This window comes from Argiope bruennichi, chromosome 5, assembly GCF_947563725.1.
Source record: "Argiope bruennichi chromosome 5, qqArgBrue1.1, whole genome shotgun sequence".
NCBI classification, from domain to species: Eukaryota; Metazoa; Arthropoda; class Arachnida; order Araneae; family Araneidae; genus Argiope; species Argiope bruennichi.
Genome location: NC_079155.1, coordinates 83,184,189 through 83,210,112, shown reverse-complemented (window position 1 = coordinate 83,210,112; position 25,924 = coordinate 83,184,189). Strand labels below are relative to the sequence as shown.

At 27.5% G+C, this 25,924-nt stretch overlaps 1 protein-coding gene across 2 annotated transcripts in view; it reads right to left on the bottom strand.

Moving 5' to 3' along the window:
• The window catches only part of LOC129968759 (diacylglycerol kinase zeta-like), a 121,939-nt gene that overhangs the window by 87,564 nt on the left and 8,451 nt on the right, over window positions 1–25,924 (bottom strand). For both annotated transcript variants that reach the window (XM_056082984.1, XM_056082985.1), the window contains 2 exons: window positions 18,399–18,471; window positions 16,140–16,223 (listed from right to left, as the gene is read on the bottom strand). In XM_056082984.1, coding sequence (XP_055938959.1) covers window positions 16,140–16,223; window positions 18,399–18,471 — 157 coding nt within the window. The remainder of the gene's footprint in view (window positions 1–16,139; window positions 16,224–18,398; window positions 18,472–25,924) is intronic.

The following is a 25,924-nucleotide window of genomic DNA, read 5'->3' as shown; positions in this document are numbered from 1 at the left end:
TTCAGAATTTTCTTCTAGTTTTGAAACAAAAAATAATTTTTGAAGCATCAAATAGAGACAATATGCCAGGAATTGAATTGGGTTTGCATATTGAATGTCACAATATGAAAAATTTGCACAACTTTTATACATTTAATGTTTATAAGATAGTCGATTAAGGCCATAATGCAAAAAATGATACTATAGAAAAGGTGTTTAAGGACTGGGACTGGGATTTCGAAGACAGACGCATCCCGAGACAGAAATATTATATGTTAATAGAATCTAGCACATTTTCGGCTTGATTGAGAAGGTACTAACTTAATACCGACTAAAAATGCTTCTGTTTTTTTCACATTCAATTTTAGAAGAGTACATTTCGCCACATCTAGACAATATTTCAGTTAAAGCATTTTTAGAACATTTTTTGTTTTCTATTCGAGAAGAAAAAGATTCATAAAAACGGATTTTCTTAATTTTTATCAAATGATTTATCTCCATCTTTTTTTTCTGTTTTTGCCTTACGCGAACTTTTTAAATCTTAGTATTTTCTTATTAATTGTAATAAATACTGCCGATCTATCTGAAGATCTACCATCTCCTGTATTTTATTAGATTTTTGGCTTTATAAATGACAAATTATTTCCCTAAATATAATTAAATACCCCCCCCCCCCTGTTTCTGTTCAAACCGAATTTCTGATTTTCCATTATTTTTATTGAAATTCTTAAGCGTGAAAAAAAAACAAGTTTAATTAAGATAATATGTTTCCTTTTGAAATTTTTAACATTCTTGCGTCGATGACATCGATGCGTTCATCCATAAAATTCCTTACTCCATTAGACTTGTTCCAATTCCTTGTGGCTTGTGTGATAAAATCATCATAAGACGCAGAAGTAGTAATTTCTCTCTTTTTCCATACATATTTTGCATCGCTCAGACAGACACTTCAATTTGCCCTTCACAATTGTCATAGCATTTTCGGAACATGTGTTGTTGTGTTTAAAGTTTTAGGTAATTTAAAGACGTTATCGTTGTTGTCACGCTAAGAGCAATTTAATGTTTGGATTGAGGAATAATTTCAAGCATTTGTTCCTTATTTGTTTTATGCCAAATTAAGCAGAGAATTGGATGTTTTCTGAAAAAAGCAATATATTTTTAACAAGTTGGTGGCATTTAAATTCTACCAAAACACAGGGTCTTTAACTATCAAATTTATGGAGTAATTGTACAAACCATCTGATATATAATGTGTAACGGCCAGAGCTTCGATAGAATTGTTAAGATAAAGCATTTTGAATTGTTAATTTGAAAACCTGGAAATATTTAAAGCTTTCAACTGTTATTTACTATATCTATACATATATTAAAATAAGAGCTGAAATTAAAATTTAATTATACTGAATATAAATATGACACTTTTGTATTAGAGCGGATATATCAAATCAGTAAAAAAAGACAAGAACTTATTTTGAGACACAGCAAATTATATAAATAATAGTAAAAATGTATTTTTAAGAAGAAAGTAAATTTTTATTCATTATACTTAACTTGATTTGAATACTAATAGAATAATTTTATATACATAATAAAATATTAAGGTCTTCATAAAGCTAGATTTCATATTTTTTGCAGGATTCCACAAAAAGACATACGGCACGCAAAAAGGTTTGCAATTTCAAAATAAATAATAAACCTAAGAAAAACAAAAATATTAAGTTAGGAGAAAAAATGATGGCAGTAAAGTATATGCTTTATTTACTTTTTAAATTTGTAATGTTTGCTCACATTTGAGTAAAAGCAGATTTCTTAAAACAATATTTAACAGAATGGCTTAACTAAACGAGTTTCTTATATTTATGTCTCGCCCTCTTATTCTATTTATGTAAAATAGTGTCAGGTTAATACAAATTAATTATACTGCGAATACGATTAAAATACTAAAACTAATGGAAATTTCTTCTGGCAATTCTTCAAGTAATTTTTCAACTCAAAATTTTAGCTTGCAATTTTATGCTTATCTCCAAAATGTTTATCATTTGTAAGCTCGTGATACTTTTCGGTTTTCTTTTATCAGAATCAGAAGTCGTTTATGTTATCACTTTCTTATTCCTTCCACTCATCCTCATTGATTGCTTCATATTTACTTTAACAACCGTTTTTCACATCTTGAGAAGTGTTTTATCAAAATACCTCTTGAGATTAAATAAGAAAGAAAAAAAATACTTGTAAATTTTAACAGTTTCGATTTACTTAATACTTTTTTTTATTCGTATTCTCCCATTTATTAAACTGTTTATGCGTTTCTCAAAAAAAAAAGTGAATATAGTGTTAGATGATGATAGTATCTATGATAATTAATATTAAGATTACATTTTGGAACTTAATTCACCAAAGATCTAGTAATATACTTTAATGGCATCCAGAGCGTGATATGACTTTTCCGCTATAATCATCTTTAAAGGTTTAGCAAAGATAAATTGCGTTTGAGGTATGAAATTTTTTCGCCACCCTTTTTATCTTTAGTTTTTCAAAGAAGAGACTTAAAGAAGCTATCATTTCGCCTTCATGGCGCCGCTTAAGATGAGCGCTCGGAACATCTATCTGACTTCTCCTTCTATCTCTACGATGTCACAAAGATCCATTTTGTTAATGGAAACAGTGGACTACAAGTCTGACTTTATCAGTCAAACTTCTTGCCGTTGGTACGGCCTTGAAAGCTTGAAAGGTTCAGTTCATGCTCAGATATCGATGTCGTCATCTGGTCATGGTTCAAAAATGAAATACCCATCCGAAAATAGAACTCATATAGCATCAACGCGAATCCTATTTCATCTAAACAAAACAAAAATAAAATTAGCTAGGAATTATTTATAAAATAAAAAGATTTTTTTTAAATTCTGATTCTTTATTTAAAATTAATAATAAATGCGGCAGCGTTTACTATATGCAAAAAAATGTAATAAGCTTTTGAAGTGAGGATTAACCACTTAATGTGTCATGGAAAGAGGTATCAAATTTCAACGTTATCTGATAGCGACTACGATACTAGGATTTCGTCATTGTTGCGTTCAATTTAGCTTTTCAAATGGGTATTTTTATTTTAAGTGTTTCTATTTATAAAACAATTTTACAAAACTAACTTAACATTTAATTGTCATAATATTAAAAGATTTTGTAACATCCTGACAATATTTTTTTGCTTTAATTTGTGTAAAGTAATTGTATATTATGATTGATAGATGTGATTCAGGAGTGCATTGTGCTCCTTTTACAGGCATTCTGTACTACCCCGGACTAGCGTTGCGCAAATGTTAATGTGCCGCTTTTAAGTTCGTTAATCGATTGCACAATTATAAGCTTTCTTTGTTTTGACCAGCTTTAGTAACTAAATTATCCAAGTATGGTAGACTATCAAAATGTACAAAATTCTCAAAAGACCTGCTGAATTATCTGATTTTGTTTATTAATTATTTCAGTTTTCCTTTTTCTATTTATTGGACATTTTTATTAATTTTCAATCTTTTAGAAGATAAAATTACAATCTGCCACATTTGTAATTAGATCTGCTGCTATCGCTGCTTTTACTTTTCATGAAATTCCAACGAACTGACAATATAAGTTCAGATATCCATTTTTCGATAACCGATTCCTATTTCATTCAAATATGAATCACGGAAATGTGTAGCGATATGTGATGCGCGAGGGTAGAACCTGGGGCCTTGTGGTTCGCTGTCCAATAACATAACCATTATGCAAAAGCAATTGTTAACTAGCTTATATGCTATTCACTACAGACTCACCCTCCAGTGAGTCGGAGGTGAGATGAACGATATGTCTGTTGAGTGGTGACGTATTTAACTGTTGTCTAATGGGCCTGTACCCAGCTGAGTAACGGCAAGCGTTATGGCGAGCGTGTGTGGGTGAGTGGTTGCTGATGCTGCTGCTGCGTCAAGTCAGTCTGACGACTTCGGTTGCGGGTAGAGGATGCCAAAACAGCTGTTACGAAGGTTGAAGGTTCATCGTCCGAGGTCACCAATTTGGCGGATTGATATGAGCGGGGATCCAGGATCACGTCCGGGTCACCAATGTAGCGATATATGATGCGCGAGGATAAAACCTGGGCTTTGTGGTTCGCAGTCCAGTAACATAACCATTATGCAAAAGCAATTGCCCGTGCAGCATGGTTGTTAACTGGCTTATATGCTATTCACCACAAATGAGTACATATTAATTTATTCCCGTCGTTTGCATTCTGTGAAAGCGCAAAAGATAAATGAGGGAGAAACATAACATATTTAATTCAAACGGCAGTCAACCAATTCAATTCGAGCCAAAATTAATTGTCGCAAAATATTTTAAAGATTTTTTTGTATTTGTCTCTTTATATTTGTATATCTCCAGTAAAAAATCATGAAAAAAATAGATCGCTTTAAATTCTATGCTTGAACAATTTCTTAAAATTCCCTATTACAATTCAATTTTTTTTATTTGCCTCGCCTTATTAAGTGCATATTAATTAGAAATGACACATTTATTACAAGATAAGTAAGCCATCTAACTCTCCGGCCCGCCACGAAGGCACACGGATTTAAACCATAAAAACTGAATGACTACACCGCCGCAACAGCAACATTTCCGGGAACTGTTGTTGAGTGATAAGAGCAGTCACCGGCCACGGTACAACCCTGCCCGAAGGAAGTACGTCCCGTCATCGATGGGAAGAGTCAGATCCCCACCAATTAATGTACCCTCCAGGGTGGCGAGATCCAACCACCGTGCCGGAAGCATCTCATCCTCAATTCGAGGTGCCCCCCGTGGGGATTTTATTACAAGATAAAGAAAATTAAATACTTTCTGTATAGTACGAAAACATTTCGTACTTGCAAAAAAAGGTAACCATTAATAATACATCATTTTTTTTCGCAAATGGATCCGAATTCTGAAGACCAATTTTCACATCTACCTGCATGATCGGATTAGAATGATATATCTAAAAGGTTTCTGCTGATTCGAGCATTCAGAGCCCGCTTAATAATGAGATAGTTACGAGAATAAAAGAAGCGTTTGTTATCAAGGTGGAAAACTCTGAAACGCACGTCACAATCTTTTTTTCTCTCCCAGTATCTGTCTCTACTCTAATGCTTGCTTGCGCTTTCGGGAGAAAAAAAAATGATGAATCATCAAAAATCATTTTTCTTTATATCTTTTATCCTCCATGAATTATAGTTCGAACAAAAAAATAAAAGCTTCCGACAGATGTAAATTTTATTGGACAAAAAGCCTGAAGTTGGATGTTCTACTACATTTTCCTTTATGTTTTTGTGGCCCAAGGTTTGGTTATTATTTGAAGTAGTGGCTATAATTCTTCTTGGAAAAAAATCATTTTAAACACTGCGGAAAAAGCGCAGCTGAAGACAAACCGCGCAAAAATAAATCCTCGTGATTTTTTTCGGACCAGAATGTTTACACTTGCTAGACGTAAATGAATTGGAGGACACGTGAAAATTCTTAGGTGGAAGGTAAAAATCTTTTGCAAAGTAATAGAAACTAAAGCAGAAAAAAAAACTTTTTTTCGGAATATGTACTTTGTAGTTAAGGAATTCTCTCTCTTAGTTTTAATAAAAAGATATAATGTTTTTCTTTATTTATTAAAAAATAAAATAGGAAAGAAGAGCAAATTAATATTATTTGTTTGTATTATGTATTGTGCTAAATTCTTCGGATAAAAAAAAGGTTTAAAAGTAAATTTAAAAGATTTTAAAAACCCTTTTAAATATAAGTAAAGTTCAAAGTTTCGTATTTTAAGCATATGAAAACGTAAGTAAAAACAGTAAATCCTGAATAAACAAATTTCATAGTAACATGCGAATGTATGAAAGGAAATATTTGCTTATGAGGAAAAATAAAGAGCAATTTGATGATGATGATAATGAAAGGAAATTTGTCGACGGTACCGTAATGAAGATAAGATTTGTTTAAAGATTTTTCCTGGTATATAAAATCAATTACAATTTTTAATAAACGCTGGCTAATTCTTCTGAACTAGCATAAAATGAAACAGAAATAAATGTGTTAGTAAATTAGTTTTTGAAAAACATAACAATTAAAGATAGTGTTAAATTTGGCAGAGATATGCGATGAAATTTCTATACACGATATTTTTTTTATATTTTAATAATCCACTGTTTTATTTATGTTTATTTGGTTAAAGTAATACATCGGTTAAAACAAAGGAAAACGTGCTGTCCAATGATAAGTGTATTTCTTGCGATTTTTACCTTGCAACTGTGGTGCGAATTACCTGTATTAAAGAAACATTACAAGTTTACATTATAAAGTTCGAATTTTAGCTAGAAATTTTCCAATAACTAAAAAAAATATCTTTTTTTTTTTAATCTAAAGAAAGATATCTTTTCAATGGTACTGGTTTTGTTGTTGTTAAAACACTTTGCTTGTTCTATTAACTTAATGTACAATACAACAAAATCATATTTCTAAGCAAACAGTACCATCTAAACAAAAGCAATTTTTCGTAAAGAAATTTGTAATTTTGCGCCTGAGAGAAGGCAAGAAAGACATTCAGATACGAATGACCTCTTTAGTTTCAGTATTTAACCGCAAGTTCTGGTTTTCTTCCGTACTTCCTTGCTACTCTGAGATAAAGAAAGCAACCACGTGACTAAAAGTGAAACAAGGAATCCTATTTGTTTAACTTATTTTATTTTTTAAGAGCTTAAGCTATCAGTAAACAAACGCATGCTAAAACTTTTATTCTTTTATTCAGAATTAGCCTCCTTTGGTGACCGACTTGTTCGCGCAAACGTTTGGCTTTTCTGCCTACTAAGCAATTAATAAAAAAAACATTTATTTAAAATTTCATTTTGATAAAACTAAAAAGTATGAATTTAATGAAAAAGGTCTAGACACATTTCAAATTTTTTTAATAAAAAGTATAATGTATATGTTAACGTTAAAGTGTATAATTTATTTACTTCGTAATATCTCGAATTCTTTCATGCAATAATTAATCGTGATTTATCAATTATTTCATAGATATCTAATTATTTCATGAAATATTTGATCTCATCTGTTTCATACCTTAGCAAAAATGTATATACTACGAATTAAAAGCAGAGGAGAAAATCCCTCTTCAGAGTTAATGACCAAACAAGCAATTTCTTATCTTAATTTTAACTTTGATAAAGGCATGCAATTAAATGGTTTGATTAAACAATGAAATTAGTTTGAATTTCATTATAACAATAAAAACATTATTATAGATTGTGTATCAACTTAAATTTAAGAAAATCATTAAAATTAATAAAATTTGTACAGAAATGAAATTTTTTATCATTAAAAAGATTTTTTTTAGTTTTATTATAATGTTGAAATAATTTTCGAGCTACTATATTCGGAGGATGTAATTGAGAAACAACAAAAATTTATTTAATTTTTAATTAATCGACATAAATAATTTTTAGACTTCGAAAAATAGATAATGATCTTCCTCTTGTCACGAAATTGTAATATCTTATCACGAAATTGTAATATAAATTGTAATTGTCACGATCTTCCTCTTGTCACAAAAATATCGTAATGCTCACGAAATTCAGTCTCGAATTTTTGACAGATCTTATTTTCGTGTCAGACCTCTTTGAGACGACAAAACCACTTTTCAACAAATTTATCGGTTTATTTAAAAGATTGAGACCTGAAGAACACAATAGTCTAGAATTTTAACATCTGTTACACACTTCTAACTCCAAACACTATTTATGTATAAAGATAAATGTTTGTTTATATATCTTTTAATAAGAATCAAAAGATTTTGTAATCTAGGTGAAATTTGGTCCAGGTGCTCTTCAAGATCTGTCAAAAATTCGAGATTGAATTTCGTGAGCATTACGATATTTTTGTCTATTTATTCAATGATAATAGAAAAGGATCATGTACAAGTACAAACCACGTATCGAACTGAGCAGATTTAAATAAAACGTTAACTGTTAATGTAAGTGTTGATGAAATGTCATTAATATTAATGTAAAAAATTGTAATTAACTTTAGGACTTTCAGAAACTGATATTGTATCAATAAAATTCTCAGTAGTAATAAAATTGCAAATTAAAAAAACATTTATACGTAAATTTTTACTGGGTAAAATGTAGAAGTAACAAAAATCGAAGAAAAATTGTTATGCGATAAGAGTTTCAATCAAAGTAATAATTTTTCGTCAAAAAAAGATCTTCGCTTTTTAAAGTATGCTAATGCAAACAATAAAAACAATGAAGCACAAAATGTTGCAAAAGTTGCGGACATTGATTTATTTCAAAATAACTGTTTTGAGGCAGATATGGATATACCACAAAAGAAAAAAAAGAACATAACGCATAGGTTAAAATAACATAACACAGGTAAATCTTTTTAACTTCTGATTCAGATCTTTTTAACTTCTGATTTTATGCTAAAGTAATTGGTTTATTTTTAATATCGGAAAGCCTTTCTGAAGTAGAAAGTAAATTTTTAAAAATGCTTCTTAAACTGAAAAATAAAAAGAAACACATTGTATTACTTTGTACAAGGTGAGAGTTTGAAAGATAATTTATCAAATATTGGTTGACAATTTAGAAATATTTATTTTAGAATATTTTATGCCAATTTTGGGTGGTCTTCCGACACTCAAAACTTTAAAAAGTAACTTGTATATTTTAAATAACGGGAGTTGAAATATTTCCGAAACATCAAAAGGAATACTTGAAAAATTGTAGCAATATTCAAAACTTTCAAGACAAATTTTACAAATTTTGCCACTTTCATTTTTTTAATTTATAAATTTTGGTTGTAAAAACTTGAAAGCTGACTTTTTGCGCAAAATGTTAACTAAAAACTATTCAAGGACTTTAAAATAATACAATTATTTAAGGAATTATAGACAGCCATTAAACAAATTTGAATTTTAATCCTTTAAATTCAAAAACTTCATAAACCAAAACTATTTTACTTATTTTTTGTATTGGCAGATATGTGTATAATAGGAATATGATATATGGGAACCTAATCTGACGTTTTAATAAACTCATACCGATGACATTTTCTCTACTATAAAAAAAAATTATATAAACTAGTTTTAAGTTAAGTCTAAAACAATGTTAGCGTCCATTTATGACTTTGATTAATGCTAAATCTTTATACTTAAAAATTCGCTGTGCTTAACAAATAAATTCTCATACCGATTTAATTTTGGAATCTTTTGCATATCTTTTAGTGGAATCCAAGTAGTTGAAAAAAAGGAAAGTGACGCTTTAGTGTAAGAAAACGGGCTGTTAGATCTAATTAGCATTTACGTTAAATAAAAGTCTGAAACATCACGTAAACTGACTCCATTATGGATTAACAACCTTATTTATTAATCAGTTAGAAAATATAAATTAGCGTATTTCTAAGTACTTAGAAACATACCGTTATTTTTTCATTTAAAATAAGTCGAGAAAAGGTTGATTATTAAATAATATTGTGACTAAAGTCATGCATTGTTTTTATCGAACCTTTTATTTATAAAATACAATAAAAAAAGAATGCAAGAAAAAATGTGAATATTCAACATTGTGTTTATTAAAAAATAGAATAGTTAGGCAAAAATATCACAAAAAGTATCGTCTTTTCACATATATCATGTGTGAAAATTCCGAGAGTTTTACATGCTGTTTGTTTTCAGATAAGGAAATAAGTTGCGCTTCCTTTCCGATTTTGTTTTCGTCAAAATTAAGATGGGATAGAAGATGTACAACAAGATTATTATTTTTTCCTATTAAATAATAATATTATACGAATTTCTTATTAAAAAAAATTAGTATGATTTAAAAATGAAATATCTTTTAACAGCAAAAAGAAATAGATGGAAGATATACATTTTTGGGAAGTACTTGGAAAAACGTTTTTACTATTTACTGCGTCTCAACATTCAATTGAGTAAAATTTTCAAAAAGTAAGACGTTCAAGTTTCTAAAATCCTCAATATGTGAGACAGCAGCCATTATGCCCATTACGTCATATCTGGTTGATTAAACTTCACTATAGATAAAAAATAATTAATGTAGCCTATCATTGATGGTATTTTCGCCTATTTTTTTAAAATTATATATATATATATATATATATATATATATATATATATATATATATATATATATATATATAGCATCCGGATCTATTAAATATATCCACACAAAAATGCATCAAATTATTTATAATGTTTTCATTTCCCATTTCATTTTTTTTAAGTTAGTAACATTTTTCAGCTTTCTGTAGAACTGATATAAAATTACAAAATAAATTAATGTAGCCAAACCTTGGTGACATTGCCATATAGTTTTTGATACTTTAAAATATTATTAATGTATTTTGCATATGAATTTTATCATTCGATGAAATTTCATAACTTTGAGTCAAATGATTTGGCCTGAGAAGCGCCGACTAGCGCACTATTAATTAACTCCTCCATTATTAATTATTCATTGTGTGACCAGCTGGTTCGAAAGGAACATTGGTTACATTTAATTAAATGATTTTGATGTAAATTTCATGTTCGCCTTAACATGCTCAAATTGCCTGCAATTAAAGTTGAGTTATTTTAATCGTTTTATATATGCACTATTCATTGTGCATGTTAATCAATCTAATGAAGACTAATCCTTTACCGTCACAGCGCCACTAAAAATAAAAACATGCGGTTCATATGTCTTCTAAATTTGAGATATAATAATTTCATTTCTTTATTTGTATGGTAAAATACATAAATTTAAACAGAAATCTTCCTTACTTTCAACAATGGAGGAAAAGTCATGAGCGATTAAATATCTGATAAAACAATGAAACGGAAGTAGGGAACAGCGCAATTTATTGTTCAAAATTAGACAAAAAAAAAATTTTTTTAATTGTCAAATTTTAGGAGGAAAATGACATTGTCGACTGTTAACGTGGTATCATTAAAACAACAATTTTTTAAAATTCTGAAACAGTGTAAAAATTAACTTTAGGCAGTAATAATTTCGAAAATTATAGCGAAAAAATCAAAATTCAGCTTATTTTTTAATTATTTAAATTCCAGCTGATTTCAAAAACAGCGCTCATTTTTAACTTCTAAGGAATATATGCACCAATTTCGTAATTTCATATCAAACAGTTTAACTTGAAAAACATCAATATTCATACATACATTCATCTTTATTATTAGTAGACATAGAAATAAAGAGTTTTGTTAGCAGCATACATGCATTTCATTTTCATTTTATTTATGCTTGCTTTTTAAATATTTTTCTTGGAAAAACATAAAATTTTAGTAGTAGTTTTAGGTTTAGTAGTTTAGTGGGTTTAATCTCTTAAAATGAATCAGGAGCTGCTTTACTTTTTACTTGCCTATTCCCATTTCAACACCTGATTATCGTGCTGGTGAAGTACCTGAGTCATTTCATTGCCTAGAAACAGTTCTGTGTACCATTAGAGGTGGTAAAAAATGATACTTTTAATCTCTTTAGCAAATGCAATTGGAATTTTAATTTGGCACCGACTGTTCATGTAGTAAATATTGTAAATATAACTCTCTATTGTTAACGCTTTGAATTAAACACTCAACTGTTGGCAAATTGCCGGTGATATGTCAGTTTGTTGCCAGTTCAAGAACATGAAATAAAAATAGTTTTAATTCATAGAAATCGAATGCGCAAAGGCAGAAGAAAACAATGATCCTCTTTTCATTTAAATTTAAGCATCAAAACAAAACACTTGAAAAGCGGTTTCATTTATCACATTAAATTTGGAACTAGATTTCTTTTTTTGTATGTTTTGAGAATTATTGTTAAAATTAAATTTATTAAGTTTGATGTTTAATAATAATTAAATAATATATTACCTTAATAATGAAGTACCATAATGGGATTTGAATTATTTTATTAATTGTTACTTTACTATTTTAAATTGCATCGTTTTGATATCTTTTAAACTATGTAATCCTTTTTAAAGGCACTAAATTTTTTAAATTGAAGTTTGTGATATATTCATTTCAATAACTTATTTTATTAACATCTATTAGTTCCATGAAATTGATTAAGAAATAATTCTCCTATAAAATGTTTTTGTTAATAATATTAATGTTTTCAATCAGTATACAAATTCTGTCGTCGTTTTTTAATGAAAATGCATAGAATCTTTGCTTATTGCAATCGTGCAAAGTGAACAAGGGCCTTATAATTAGGGAAAAATGAATATTCGCTGAAATGACGGGAAACAATTGCAAAAATATAAATAAACGATACAGATTTTCTGAGGTGCCGTATGCCAGAGTGTCGAAATTTACTCAAGTATAGTTTTTTTATTCAAAATGGTTAAAAAACTTAAATCGATGCAAAAAATGCTTCTATTCTAAAAATGTTTATTGTTCAGTTTTTCAAGGTTATTTCATCATCCAATTTTTCCATGGATAAAGCCATTTAAATGTGCAAACAAAGGAAAAATTCAAACAGTGAAAAATACTTTTAGCTTAATTTGTGTTAAATATCTAGAGAAATTTCAGAATTTTATCATATTTCATGAACATATGTTATTTTTAGTCTACATGTATACCCAACTTTTCATGAAATTGACAGATGGAAAAAATAGGCGTGCAAATATATTCCGTCATACAATTAGGGTGAACCACAGTAACATATAGGGATGGTCAATGAAAGCATATTACACTTTTTTAAATATGAAATTATTTAAAATTAAACTGAGTGAACAATATTGTATTATATGATTTTTATTAGTCAGTTTCGGCAACTACCTCTTCACACCCTTCATAAATATCATTAATTTAATAATGACAGCTAACTTTGAAGAATTACATCTTAACATATCAAATGAAATGAATGTTCTAAATTATATAAGTTCAATAAACTTTGGTCATACTGACTAGAGAGCTATGCACACAAAATAGCGAAATTAATTAGACAAATCGTTCCAGTTGTTGGAACTGGGTACTGTACCTAGGTTACATTTCGAGATATCTCTCGCGAATGGAAGGTACCTTTAAGAACTGTGTGAAGGCTATATATTTTCAAATGAAATAAAAATGGTCGTGATTGGTACAATGGTTTAGGGGATTTTTTTTCTCATTGAAAATGCAGAGTTTTTTACTGTATTTAATACCTCTTTCAAAAATGGAGTACGGAACAAATGATTACAGAATGAGAAAAAATTAATTAGGAAATTATAATTCTATAAGTAAAATATATTTTAAGAAAAATCGCAGTTACCTATGTTCATTCGCTTAGAAAATTTACAACAATATCAATTGGGATATTTTTAATTAATTAGAGAAGTAACGAAAACTGGTTAAGATATTGAAATTTAAAATAATAAGTAATTTAAGCAATTCGTTTCACAAAATTAGCGAAAATATTAAAAAAAAATTCGAAATCGTATTAAAGTAATTAATGAGTAAGAAAAAAGAATTAATTCTTTCTGCTTCTGACATAACTATCAGATAAATATAATAAAAAGAAAGCTTTTGTGTAGAAATGAATATTTCAATCCAGGTTAGTTCTCTCATTTGAGGTCGACCTGAATGGATGATTAGAATTGCATTTCAAGCATTGTAGAATTGTTATTTCGCTTAAAAGCAACATAATAATAGTAGGCTTGTTTTTTTAATGAAACTCTAGAGCAAAAGCCAGTTTTAAAAATACTTTCTACTTGGCATGCTTCAGGTATAATCGTTATGAGCGATCTTTTCTTCCCCCTCTTTTATCCTTTATCATAATAGGTAGACGCAGCCAAGAAAATTAAAAAATACTAGAATTCTTACCTAATGTACTTTTCGACGACAATTAGGTGGCGACTTATCGCCAAGTTCATTATGCTTACATAGTTTCCATTAATTCTTTTTAAATAGTATTCAGGAGTTAATTATTCTTCTTAGCACGTGCTATTATGATTGACTTCGATAAGACAATGGTATACAAAGATCTCGTAGGCAAAAAAATAATACGTAAATCTGGAAAATCCTTTTGAGAATGAACAAAATTATATTCTTAAATATTAAATTAATAAAAAAAATTTATTTTTCAGAATTATATTCAAAATATCGTCTGTAAAATTTGCAAAAAAGGAAAAAAAATCACTCAATTCATAAATATTAAAAGATTTCAATATTGGTAAACTAAAGTTAGTAGGAATATAATTTTTTTTTCTTTTTCAATAAAGAATATCAAAATGCAATTCCCAGATGCTTTGAGATAATTTTGCTTCAGCTATAGAAGATTTTGTTTGTTTCGCCAACCTACATTCATTCAAATTTCATGAAGTTGCCTGTGTACTCGAGGGCATAGAGCATATTCTGTTTTTCTGTGCATCTGTCATACATTAAAATCAAAGGCAAATTATGTGATCTGTCATACATTAAATTGGACGAAACGATATACCTTTTTTAAGCATTTATTTTATGTCTACTTTGTACAAAATATTGCATACAATAAATAATATTTGATAAACGCCCAGCCATTCTCATGAATTAAAAATTTATATCTATATATATTTCAAATATTACATGGTTACCTGAGATTCACATTTAATGCAAATATCGTATTTATATTTAGTTATTGCAGTTATTTTCAATCGCAAAACCATTGAAGAAAAATATTAAATACATATACTATATAAATCATAGTTCTTATGTTAAAAATAGATATAAAAAACATAGAACTTTAGAGAAAAAAAGTATTTAACAATCAATGTATCATTATGAAATTTAAAATTTTGAATTCAAGGTGTCAATCTTTTTTTAAATAATAATTTCTTATATCTTTGATGAACACGAAAATTAGAAAATCAATTTACAACGCTTTGAGTATATAAACATGAAATAAAAGTACATGAGAGTATAACAAATAATCTTTGTTAGACTTTCATAGATGTAATCAAAAATGATTAATTTAAAAATTCAGAGATACGATCATTTTCGGCAAGTCGTTATACGTGTATATTTCTTTCCAGAAAACTTTCAAGGAAATCTGGAGAGAAGCTTCAGAATTGTTTTGGGACTAGTTCCTGCGATTTCATAAAACCATTTAAATATGAGGAAATACTATATTGAAAAAAAAATCTATACACATAATAAAAAAGCATATTTCATTTTCTACTTCATGTTTAACTTTCCGTTGCTAAATAATATTTTTTCTCTAATTAAATTCTATTGCCATAAAATGCTATATAAACCTCATTTGTGAGCATAAAGTTTTTAACCTTATCCAAAGTTAACTTATGTTTAAATCGTAGAGAATTAAAAACTATGAGCGCTTTCATTATATTACTATATATATTTTTGAACAATAAAAAAATTAAATTAAATAGGAAAGCAATAACGCTAAATTATAGCATTAGTCTAGCTAAGCTATGTTAAATGAGAAAATTTTATATATTTGAAATTTAAATTATAGTTTTAAAAAACTTATTATTTTATTCAGGTAAGATCATTTGTTCCTTGTATGGCAAGTCACAATTTTAAAGACTGCTAATTTTATTCCATTGGCAATATTTATGCTGTGTTTAAATTAATTAGGAATTTTTATATCTATATCTAAAAATATTAATCATATTGAAATAAATTTTTAATGCACCATATTTTAATAGTAATTTTTAAAATCACATAACCAATTTTAAAAAAATTCAAGCAATTCTTCAATATGCAATTTTATTGCTCCATTTTATTCTAAAAGATTCGTCTAACTGTATTGTCAGCTCATACAAAATATTCTCAGATTAAGAAATATTCTTTTAAATCATGTCCTAATCGTACTGTTTTATCATTTATGAGGAGATGCTAAGATGGTACAGATTTAAGCATCTATAAATTCAGTACCAAAGAAGTAAGGCTTATTAGCGTTCCATTCCATTCTGCTGACTAATCAGCCTTTTCTTTACATCAGAAATTATGAATATGAGAGGATTTATTTATACAGTTTCAATTTATTAATAAGACATTTTAATCAGTATAGCTAGTATTTTGATTCTTGCATATAATTCTTGGTTCTAAATAATATGCCCCTCAGATTTCAGCAATTAACTTCTCCAGAACAAGTGCAGATATTAAAGATGATTAGCTACTTATCATTTTAAAGAAAACTTACCATGCACACATTGCTGGAGACATAGCATAAGTCGCCTGATGCTGATGAACGACACCAGAGATGGACATAATTTTTCGCATCAATCTAAAATAAGAATTGTGTCATTTAATAAAAAAAGGCATTTGTCTCTTTAATAAAAAAATGTTTAGATTTTTACATATTTTAGCGCGATTTAAAAAAAACATTACAAATATTTTAATTTTTAAATTTTAATGGAACAATTTAAAAATAATCAAAATCAACTTTCCATGTTATGTGATTAATCAAAAAAAGTTATGCTTAAAATTATAAAAAAATTAAATTGATTTTTTAAAATTCTTAACAATGAAATTAAAACTTATCAAAAATGTTAAAATGAATAATGTCATTCCTTTTTCCCCATTATACTGATTGTTTACCATTTACAGACAATCAAACTAAAAATATTTTGAATTTTCGCATGAGATTTAGATATTCAGTTTTTGGCAATAAGAAAATTGCGCAATCATCTAAAATTCTTATATGGTAGACTTAGTCACGTTAAAGAAAAAACATATGGACTGAAAGTTTGGACACGTTAGGGAAAAACGTCACATAAACTTTAAAGCAACGAGTACCATTTATTTGAAGCCTTTGTGCCCATTTCTCTTGAAATGAATGTGGTGATTTTTGGTTCGAGCAAGCTGACTACTTTCCAAATCGTTATCGATTTCTTTTTCCTTTGAAGACGATTTATCTCAGTGAAAATGGTTTGTACGGTAATGATTGTTTATAAATGATGGCTTTTGTTACAATTGCGAGTAATCAATTTATGGTGCAAGTCTTCGTATACATAGATTTTTTTTCCTATTTTTATATGCAGATTAAATAAATATTTTGTTGCTTTCAAATTTTTTAAAAAATCAACACTTTTAAAACACTTGCTAATACATCAAAGTATTTCAAAATTAAACAACTAACATGCTGATTCTGTATTTATTAGAATGATTTATAGTATTATTAATCATATATCGTTTCCAGCAAAAAAAAATCTATAATTTAATAAACTTACAATGAACTAAGTAAAATAAAAAATTGGTCTCTAAGCAAAATTTTTGCATAGATTTCTAATTAGAACTGCTGCCAAAACATTTTTTATAACTTTTCGATTCGAGGAAATATAAAAAGAAGCTTAACTAGAAAAAGAAAAAGAAATTTTGCAGGATACTAAAACAATTCACTATTCGCTCATAACAAGAACATTAAAAATGGGTCTCTTTTTTCTATTTGAAGTATTCTGGTATATATCTATAAAGGTTCGCAGGAATTTCTTTACTTTAAAAATGCTGAAAATTCAGCACGAATTCTTCATCTCAAGTTAACAGTTTGATATAGATTGCGCTTGATGATTGCAAAACTAGAAAAATATTAACAGTTTTTAGATTATTAGTCTTCATTCAATATCTTTTTTAAAAGAAGGAATAGAGTTGCTTTGGCAGATCAATGATATGGAGCATTTACCCAGGAGTTCTAGATCAATAACATTTTTACATACGAGCAAGTCTTCATAATTTTTGAAATTGGTCATGAAACTGAGATTTATTTTCTTAGAACTTCAAAAAAATGAAAATTTATAAATTCCATTTTTTTTCTATATTAAAATGGAGGATGAAATGAAAAAATACCGGCTATTTATTTTTGTATTTAAGGAAACCAAATATGTACTATATCAAACAATTTAGGAATTTATTTAATAAAGATATATTAATAAGGTTTATTTAATAAAGGAAAGGTTTCAGGTAATTTTTTTAAATAGTTGCTATATAGTATTAAATTAAGAATTGGCTATTAATAAAAAAGTAGATTTTTAAAAATGTAAGTATTTTTACTGGAATTTACCTTTATTGCGCTTCAATGATAGAAAAATAGCATTTACAGAAATTAATAAGCATTCATAGAAATGTAATCTTAATCTAGAACATACTAAGTGTTCGCAATATTGAAAAATCGTTCGCAAGCAAAAATACAGCAGATAGAAAATGTCAATTAAAACCCATCCCATAACAGTTATTTTTGTATGTGAAATATATGGATACTCCATTTCGATCATTATTATTCAGAGATATTTGATAATGAGTTTAAAAATAATAAAGCTGAACATTTTATGAATGTAACTAAAATGCAACATATATTCGTGAACAACAAAAATTAATGAATGAAAACATTAATTATGTATGTATATCGAAAATGTTGTAATATATAAGGCAATATTTTAAAAAAAATAGCAGTAAACATACTTACACTCCAACTTGGTGTTAAAGATTGGTGCTTCGCATTTCTATCCCCTTCATTTTCATCTTCTGTTGTCTTGCTACTGAAAAGATAAATTAATTAAAATTAATCAAAAATAGATTTTAAATAATTTTTGCTAAATTGTAAATATTATTAAATCATTGAATTGTCTTTATATCTCTAGTAAAATTTTATCCTCCACAAAAAATAGCTTATTTAAGAATAGGTTGTTTCTATTTTAACTAATTAACCTTAAATTCAAATAGTATAAAAATCAAGAATAGCTTTTAAGCATTTTAAATACTTACGGAAGTTCATTTTATTCAAGTAAAAAAAACAGTTAAGCTATAAAAATACATATACATTAAAATATGAGGGAAAGTTTATATAAAAAAGATAACTAAGAAATTTAATTTGACATTCTTACACATTTAACGACACAGATTTTTATGAATGTCAGTCGCGTTCCACACTATATTCTAAATTGATTTCGTTCAAATTTAAGAAAACAATAATAGCAAACGATTTTTATGAAAATCAGTAAAGAAAGCTGTCATAAATTTAAAAAAATGATAAACTTTTACAGACTATTTTTTTGTTATTAAATGAGAAATTCTTTCTCAGACGATTTTTATCCTAAATAAATATTTAATATAACAACTTTAATTTTTAATGCATTTTGAAGTGATGTTATAAATTGTTCTGATATGAATGTAAAAAAGAGCAGAACAAAATAACACGTTTATTATTTTTTTTATTCTATTTCGTTAAAATAAAGAATACAGTTTGCTTTAGTAAATTTTTGCTTTGTTTCATATTCTTCATTTATTTTCAACATATTTTTAAATGTATAAATCCTGTAAAGTTTCTAGAATGTTGAAACGTAAAACTAAGAGCTAGAAAGTTTTCTTCCAAATTAGAAGTTTTAAGCTCAATAGCGATGAAAGCAAATATATTATTTAAAATAAATGCTTTGAAAAACGAGCAAATAATAATTCGTATCTGTAGAACTCTGATTTTCCAATTTTTCTTAATAAAATTCAAAGAGAAAACGACATAGACGTTTAGCTCTAGAATTTCCTTTATGGATCTTCTTCTCTGTGCTACAATATAAGTACAAAAATTTGATAGTAAAGGTAAGAAAGTTGAATTAGTTAGTAAATCAGTACCTTTTCATTATTTCTATTATATAAAGTTTGTTATTGATATTCCAACTTTTATTCTGCCTTTTATCTTGATGTTATTAGAATTATAAATTTTATTTTTAGATCTTTATATATATAAAACTTAACTTTGAATTAATTTTAAGATTATTTCGCAATATTAGATTTGAAATTCATTAAAATTTATTGAATTTATAAATTTTTACTATTTTACTGAGAATATATTTTAAAATTATATTAGATTTTTGGACTCTCTGAAATTATTTAATAGAATTTCGTTCTAAAATATTATTTTTCGATAATGGTCTTAAAAAACTTCTGAATTATAAATTTGATATTTAACAACTATGCAAATATATTTTCTTGACCTTTATTTATTTCTGTAAAGTCTACAATAATATTCAGAATTTTCCTGATTGTCCTGATTTTCTCTACCAGCTTGGCTTTTGAAAAATTGATCTCAGAAATTAATTTAACATTGAATAATCCTTAAACAATTAATTTTAAAAATATTCTTGTAGATTAGAGAAATATTAAAAGCATGTGTTATCTGTTAATTATGTCATTAAGTTAAGTATGTTCTAGGTTTCAAAATTGATAAACTTCTTGTAGCATCCTGGAAATAATTAGATTACCATAAGGCTTCATATATAATTCATAATCGATTAAGCAAGTGACGCATTAACTTTTGATATTCAAAATTTAAAAAAAAAACTGAGGTAGGTTGCCTTCGACACACTCATTTCAGTGTATGTAAGGAATGAAGTAAAAATCAGAAATTTTGAGACATTCACAGAAATGCTCGAAACTAGAATCCGAGTAAAAAATAACTTTCCGTGATTTAAACAAAAATATATGTATGCCAATATAACTGATAGTGTTCCAGAAACGGGAGGACAATGTTTCTAGCCAAATTTCTCGATCTTCAAAAAGGAGTTATACAATATTATAATTCAACAATAGAATAATAATTATTGATGACAACTACTGTGATGGTATCTTCTTAAAAACGGCTTAATATATAACGACTCTTAAATATTAAAAACGGCTATAAAAACCATATAACAAGAAAGAATTTCGTAATATTATTTAGCAGCTAAATATATTTGCTCTCAGTTAAAAGCATACATTGGTTACGATATCGAAGAGAATGCAAATTTTCTACAAAAACGGACAATCGTATGGTAAAATTTAACTTACAAAGTCTTGCATTAAAAACAGCCCATTTGGTACAATGTTACAAGATTGACAGAATGTTGAGGAAACGGATTCGAAATATATTTCCATCAAATTCCACTTTCTCCATACTTATCTTATACTCCACAAACAGGACAAAAAAATATTATTTTCTTCTATGTGCTTGAATTTACCATGTTCGCATACATGAATTCCGGCTCAATCCATAACAATAATTAAACAGTGGGAAAATTTTGCCAGACTTTCATAGCACTATATCTAAGCACTGATCAATTATAGCATAACTGTAAAAAGTTATATCAAATGTTTGTTTGAGGAAAAAAAGCTTTAATCGTAATCCAATTGATCTACATCAACGGAAATCTTTTTCAACATGAAACAATCTTAAAATTCAATTTTTCGCATCTTTTATTATTCGCTTTCTTATTAGAATGGAGTTGGAATTGGTATGGAGAGTGAAGTAAGGCCTCAAATCCTGAGTAAAAATTACGGCACAACATAAAAAGTAGCTTTCTTGTTAAATAAAGTTTTCAAGTTACTTCAAAATTGAATGTGCTATACTTCCGAATTTCTGTGCCCTTTTTAATTATTTTAACTTGAGGAAAGTCGCTCGTTACATCTGAAAGACATTTTTAAGTTTCCCTTATTTGCAGATTAATGAATCTAAAAAAAAATGGTTTTTTGGAAACAGACAGCTTTTTTTTTAAAGTTTAATATCAAAGAATATTTACAGAACATACATAATGTGTCGGAAATAAAAGTGGAATACAAAATATTCGACTTTTTGTTAATTTTCTAATTAATATTTCCCTTATGTTAAATTAGGATCATCCAGGTAAATTCGTTTTAATTTTAATTGTATTTTTCGCATTAAAACATTTATAGCAAATACTCCTAATTTTTCCGACGCAAAAATAATATTATAAAAAAACTGTTTGAATATAATCCAAAAATCCTACAGGCTTTCTAGAAAAGGGAAAGCAAAAAAGACGACATTTAAAAATAAACATTGTAATTTATAGAACTTTTTCTTAATAATAGACTTACTTATTCCAAAAAAGTCTATCTAACTGAGTATGCGTTCTTGAATATAAACAATAGCTGAAGAGATTAAATATCCATTGTATGGTTTAACAGGGAAGATTAGGATTTCAAAAAATAGACATGTCGTATAACAGATTTTTTTCTTGGTAGCATTATTTTGAATATTTACTCTAAATAACCGCACTTTTCAATATTTATTGTAATGAGTATCATTGCTAAGAATTAGTGTGGATTTTAACAATGCTGTTTCTAACAAAATCGAAAACTTAGATGCTAATTCACCGGCTGTCTTTATGCTTGTCAATAACTAATTAGTGATAAATAAAGGCGGTAACGAACCATAAATTTCATTTAGCTCATACAGTTGACAATAGGAAAGGTGCGAGTTACCTTGACACAAATCCGCCATATATAATGTATCCTACATATAGCTAAAACTATAAGAATTTTTTTAAAAAATTTTACATTTAAGAACAAGACTTCTTGTTTCATTTAACTGGTGTTTAGCTTTGACTCTAAATTTTTACCTTAAGATGCAATTCATTCCGAATTTACACATGCACATAGTGATATGAAAAGGAGAATGAAAGATTAATTAATAATTAATAGAAAGACTATTTATTAAATAATAATTATTACACGTATTCTAAAAAATTTTAATGTAATTCCCCGAAATGAAATTATTTATTTAAAAAACTAAGTTTAGATAAGTTTATTTGAAAGAGGTTCTATGGTGCAATAAATTTTATAAATGCTTTGAATAAACCATTAAGGAATAAATGAAACTCTCATAATCCGTTATTGCAAATAGTGATGCTATAAACCAAAAGCACCTGATTGTAAATGACAAGTCAGTCTTCAAACTTTTTACAAAGTCATCAGTCATCATATCAGTCATCAAACTCTCGCATCAAGCTTTAATTTCTTAAATTGCCGAAACTAATGAATTAGAAAATATATTATTAATTTAATTATTTTGCAAATGAAATAATAATTACCATCCTTTCGTAGAAAAAAATGAGATTAATATTTTTAATTTTAGATACCTAAATTCTATTGCATAAATTCTAATAGAGAATTTTTTTCAGCTAATATTATAAAATCATACATGTTTACTGTTTAATTTTGGAAAAGACCTTGTTAAGGTCTTGAACCAATATGAAATTCGGATGCACTAAATTTAATAGTATAAAATTATTAATAGCATTGTTACCAAAAACTTTTTAGAGTGTCAGTATATATAATGATCTATAGCCATCAGTAACGCCGAGTGGAATTAAAATATTTCCGCTCCTTTGATCTTGCACTGTTATCAGATGAGTAAATCCTACTTTTTTGCTTTGCATTTAGTAAGTAATCATGTTTAAACTGATTGATTTATAAATATGTAAATAAAGCATGGCGAATAAAAATTAATTATGGGATCGTAAATTTTACATTTTATTTATAATGTTTAATAATGGATTGCAGTTAAGAATAATGATTGAGATCTATAATTTTTATTATTTTATATTTAAATGATTTTAGAAATTAGTTTTGATTTGAATGTTCGTGAACATTACGGATGGTGAGAAATCCCATTCTAAGGAGACAAAACTTCAACTATCACTATGTATTTATATATAAAGTGTACTGCAATTCATATTTTTCAATTCCTACTATTAGCTCATACTCTCTCTAAATATATCTCGTTCAAATTTACAATCGTTAATCAAATACTTTTTATTCACCCACTGAAGTTCAAATACATTTTTTTAAACTTGCAGTGGATGACACTTGATGTTAATACATTTTTTTAAAATATTAATTTATTATTTCAATTTGTCCAGTAATTTCTATATGATCGCCAAAGTAGCCAAATCCGTAGCCATGTTGCCAAATGGTCGCCAAGCTCTATTTTGCCACTTAATATTGTAATTCTGTCATAGTATATACATATTTATATTAATTGTAATTATTTAATAAAAAGTAACTAAAATAAAAAAAAAATTGTTGACCTAAGCAGGAATTCACTTAAAATTTTTTTTTACATATTACTTCTTTATTTCCTAGGCACTATGCCAATGCGCATGATATTTTCAATTACAATATTCATTAGTTAATCTGTAATTATAATACCCTAGAAACTGTTAATAGGATAACAGCCCGGCTAAACGGGCACAGCTTCTAGTTAATAAGAAAAAAATAATTTGATAAACTTTCTTAATAATTAATTAATACGATTGTGACTAACCATTAGTTATTGCTTCATTCTCTGTTACATGTCTCTTTCATATATGTGTACATATATGGGTTCAAAATAAAAAATAAAAAAAACTTTATTGCAAGGAATAGCATCATGAGATAAATGTAAAGTCAAAACTAAACACTGTATATATATAAATAAAATGAAAAAAATTCCCGATATTTCTTTAAATTCCGTATACTTCTCGTGATACGTAGGAAATATTCAATACAACGGTTTTCTGACACGTTTACTCGCAGTTTTCCTATTGTCAGCCTAATGAGCGAGAAGAAATTTGTAGTTGTTTACTGCCTTTGTCACCCTCATGCAATGTACGAGAACAAAGAAAGCCAGTGATTCAGCGTCTAAGTTTTCGTTTTCCTCTGAGAAAGCAGTGTTGAAAGCATTGATGAGAGAAACATCCTGAGCATTGTTGAACCTCAAGGTGTTTCTTGCTAGAGATACTCACTACAAAAAGTCTCGTGCATTGAAAGCTCATATATTTAGAATAGACATTGAGAATAATAATACTCAGCGTAAAAATTAGTTATGGGAAATCAGTTTTTTAGTCTTAATCCTTATTTTTAAAAGCATGCATTGATTATTTTGTCATTGCAATTATTTTTTGTGTAAAAATATGTTTGCTCAGTTTGATGTACAATATTTGGAAGAACGAACTTCGCTCGGCAGTTTTTATTTAATTGTGATTTTTCGGAGAAAATATTTAGATACGAATCACATACTGATTACATATGAGTATTTTTCAATCTTACCTACATATGAACTGGTCATTTAAATAAAGAAAAATCATGAATGCACTTAGATTAACATGTTATTCAAAAAATTCTGCTATATTACATCACTCATTTTACAGTTTATATATCATTACTTATATTTTTGAATTTACACTCATTTTACCAAGGTGAAATCGGTTACGAGATTGTGTCATATGACATTGTCAGCATAAGAGCAGATAGAAAGAGCCTCTACTAGTTAGTTTTAAGAAAATGTTTTTGCGTGGGTGTAAAATCGTGTTTTTTCAGGAAGAACACCTATATAGATACATTTAAAAAGCAAAAATATTAAATATAAATAGAGAAGCAGAAAAATAAAGCAACAAGCTCGACTCGGAGCGAGAACCCACAACACGCGCGGCATTCTTGTTGTTTTGAACACTATACTTATTGCACTGCGCACACTTCGATACGGAAGTTCGAAATATACTGATGCGAAATATACTTTTTCTAAAAATTAGTTATTAAAAAAATGATTTTTTGCTTAAAATCATATTTTTTCAGAAAAGCTACCTATATAGATAAACTCAAAAAGCAAACCCTTATCTTAATATAAAATTTGATCCAAATTGTTTCCGAAAATATACGAAATAAATTTCTAAATATACAAGAATTGTTCGTTTAAAATTATAAGAGTAAGGATCAGTTCTATTGTGAAGAAAACAGAGAAAAATTATAATGTGAAATGTTATTCATGAATACGACTCTTTTAATTCGAACCATTTCGATGTATATTATTGCTAGCATCAAAAAAGGAGAATTTTTGCATATTGGCGCTTTACAGGAAAGACCGTTTGATGTAGAGCTACCAAATGTAGAACATATATTTTGGAGTGAGACAGTGTTCAATATTTGAGTAATTTTTTTTAAAATTTTATTTAATCAAAAATGAGTAAATTAGCGATATCATTTCATGGAACTCAATTTTATTACATTTATAAACACAAAAGTGAAATGGTTGTAAGGCTTTTAAAACTATAACTTGTCTGTCACAATTTCATGTCTATAAATATTTTATTGAGGAAAAAATGAATACCAAGTTATGAATAAGAAATTGAACATTAATAATGCAAGATGCTCGTCAAAGGCGTATAATTTAATGAAGTTTTTTTT